The 1,622-nt window shown below is 39.5% G+C and overlaps 1 protein-coding gene across 1 annotated transcript in view; it reads left to right on the top strand.

Annotated features, from left to right (window-relative positions):
- The window catches only part of Me1 (malic enzyme 1), a 128,331-nt gene that overhangs the window by 48,260 nt on the left and 78,449 nt on the right, over nt 1-1,622 (top strand). The window contains exon 3 of the mRNA XM_029481966.1: nt 1,359-1,520. Within this exon, the coding sequence (XP_029337826.1) occupies nt 1,359-1,520 (162 nt within the window). The remainder of the gene's footprint in view (nt 1-1,358; nt 1,521-1,622) is intronic.

Here is a 1,622-nt window from a genome sequence, read left to right as displayed (position 1 = left end):
GGACTGCCTAGGTGATCCATTAAGGCCAAGGGAGTTGAGTTTCCTGATTCTCCATTTCCTGATCTGTAAAGAGGAGGGATGAGAGTGTGCTCTAGACCCCCNTTACAGCGCTGTGACTTTCTGAGACACAGCCACATTAATTTAGAATATGAAATCCAAGTATTATAAGTTGTTTATATGTCATAATTTCACTTTATGTATCGATGGATTTACCCAGTACTTGTTGACTGTTTACTGAGTGCAAAATGTACCAGATGCTGGGATCATTGTAGCGAGCAAACAAAGCCACTCTGAAAGCACATGCATTAAGTTTCTTTCCAAACTACTAAATACAAGGGCTGGAGTGATGGCTCAGCAGTTAGAGTAACTGGCTGCTCTTCTCAAGACCCTCAGCTCGATTCCCAGCACTCAAACATCCAGTCCAAGGGAATCCCATGTCCTTTCCTGGCCTCTGTGGGCATCAAGCATTCATGTGATACACTGACTTACAAGCAGATGAAATACCCCCACACACAAAATAAGTGAATTAAAAAAAAAAAGAAGTAAGAATTAGAAGCTTAAGCTCATTGCTTTAACTAGGGTNAAATAGCTGCTATTCCATGGATATTTTGAATGCAGCACTTTATATTATGTAATAAATTTGGTTTGTTTTAATTCATTTTATGGCCATAAATCATAAAGTGAAGACGTGGAATGCATTAATTCTAGTGATGTTTTCTAATGATGATATTAAATTCTGTAAAACAAGCCCTCTACATGAATAACATGTATGATTATTGAGTAAGTAGAAATAAGCCAAGCATAATTCATCAGTTCTAGGGAAAGGTCAGAGGATAAATAGTATAGCAGACTGTCCTGGCCATGCTCTAGAGGTAACAGCACAGTGCCAGGTGCTTCTGGGACCAAGAAGTCAGAGTATCTTGGGGCAGAGGTGTGGCTACAAGTATACGTAGCACTTCTACAGTGTGCCATTACTGACACGCCTGTAATTGCCCTGAGGGGCATTGGCTAGTCTGACAGCTGCCCTATGATTTTTGTTTGCAGTTTGAAATCTAATTGTCTATTTGCCCTCTTAATTGGAGAGTAAATTATTTATGTTGTTTGAATTTCTGTTTTATCCCCTCTCTTCTTTTTACAGTAACATAACTAGTCATACATATAATTTTATATAATACTCAGTGTACATTGAACAAACTCATTTCTCCTCCTCATTCTTCCCTAATGGCTATGATTAAATATTCAGTTTATGTATATTTAATGTATGCATTCTTGTAGCTCAGTGTTTAATTGGAAGGCATTACCTTTGGGACTAGAGACCAGTAATGAAGACGGCCTTTTTGTCTTTTTCTTTCCTCTAGGCTATTGTGGTAACTGATGGAGAGCGCATCCTTGGCTTGGGAGACCTTGGCTGTAATGGGATGGGCATCCCTGTGGGTAAACTGGCCCTGTACACGGCATGTGGAGGGGTGAACCCACAACAGTGTCTACCCATCACTTTGGACGTNGGAACAGAAAATGAGGTAAACATTTCATGTGCATAGGACTTCTAGCTGTCTTTAAAAAAGGTTCCAAATTTTGCGTTTTGAGATTGTGTTTCATAGATTACTGAATTCCCCTCAACT

Source organism: Mus caroli, chromosome 9 (assembly GCF_900094665.2).
Source record: "Mus caroli chromosome 9, CAROLI_EIJ_v1.1, whole genome shotgun sequence".
NCBI lineage: Eukaryota > Metazoa > Chordata > Mammalia > Rodentia > Muridae > Mus > Mus caroli.
Note: the sequence above shows the minus strand (reverse complement) of the source record. Positions and strands in the feature narration are given on the sequence as shown.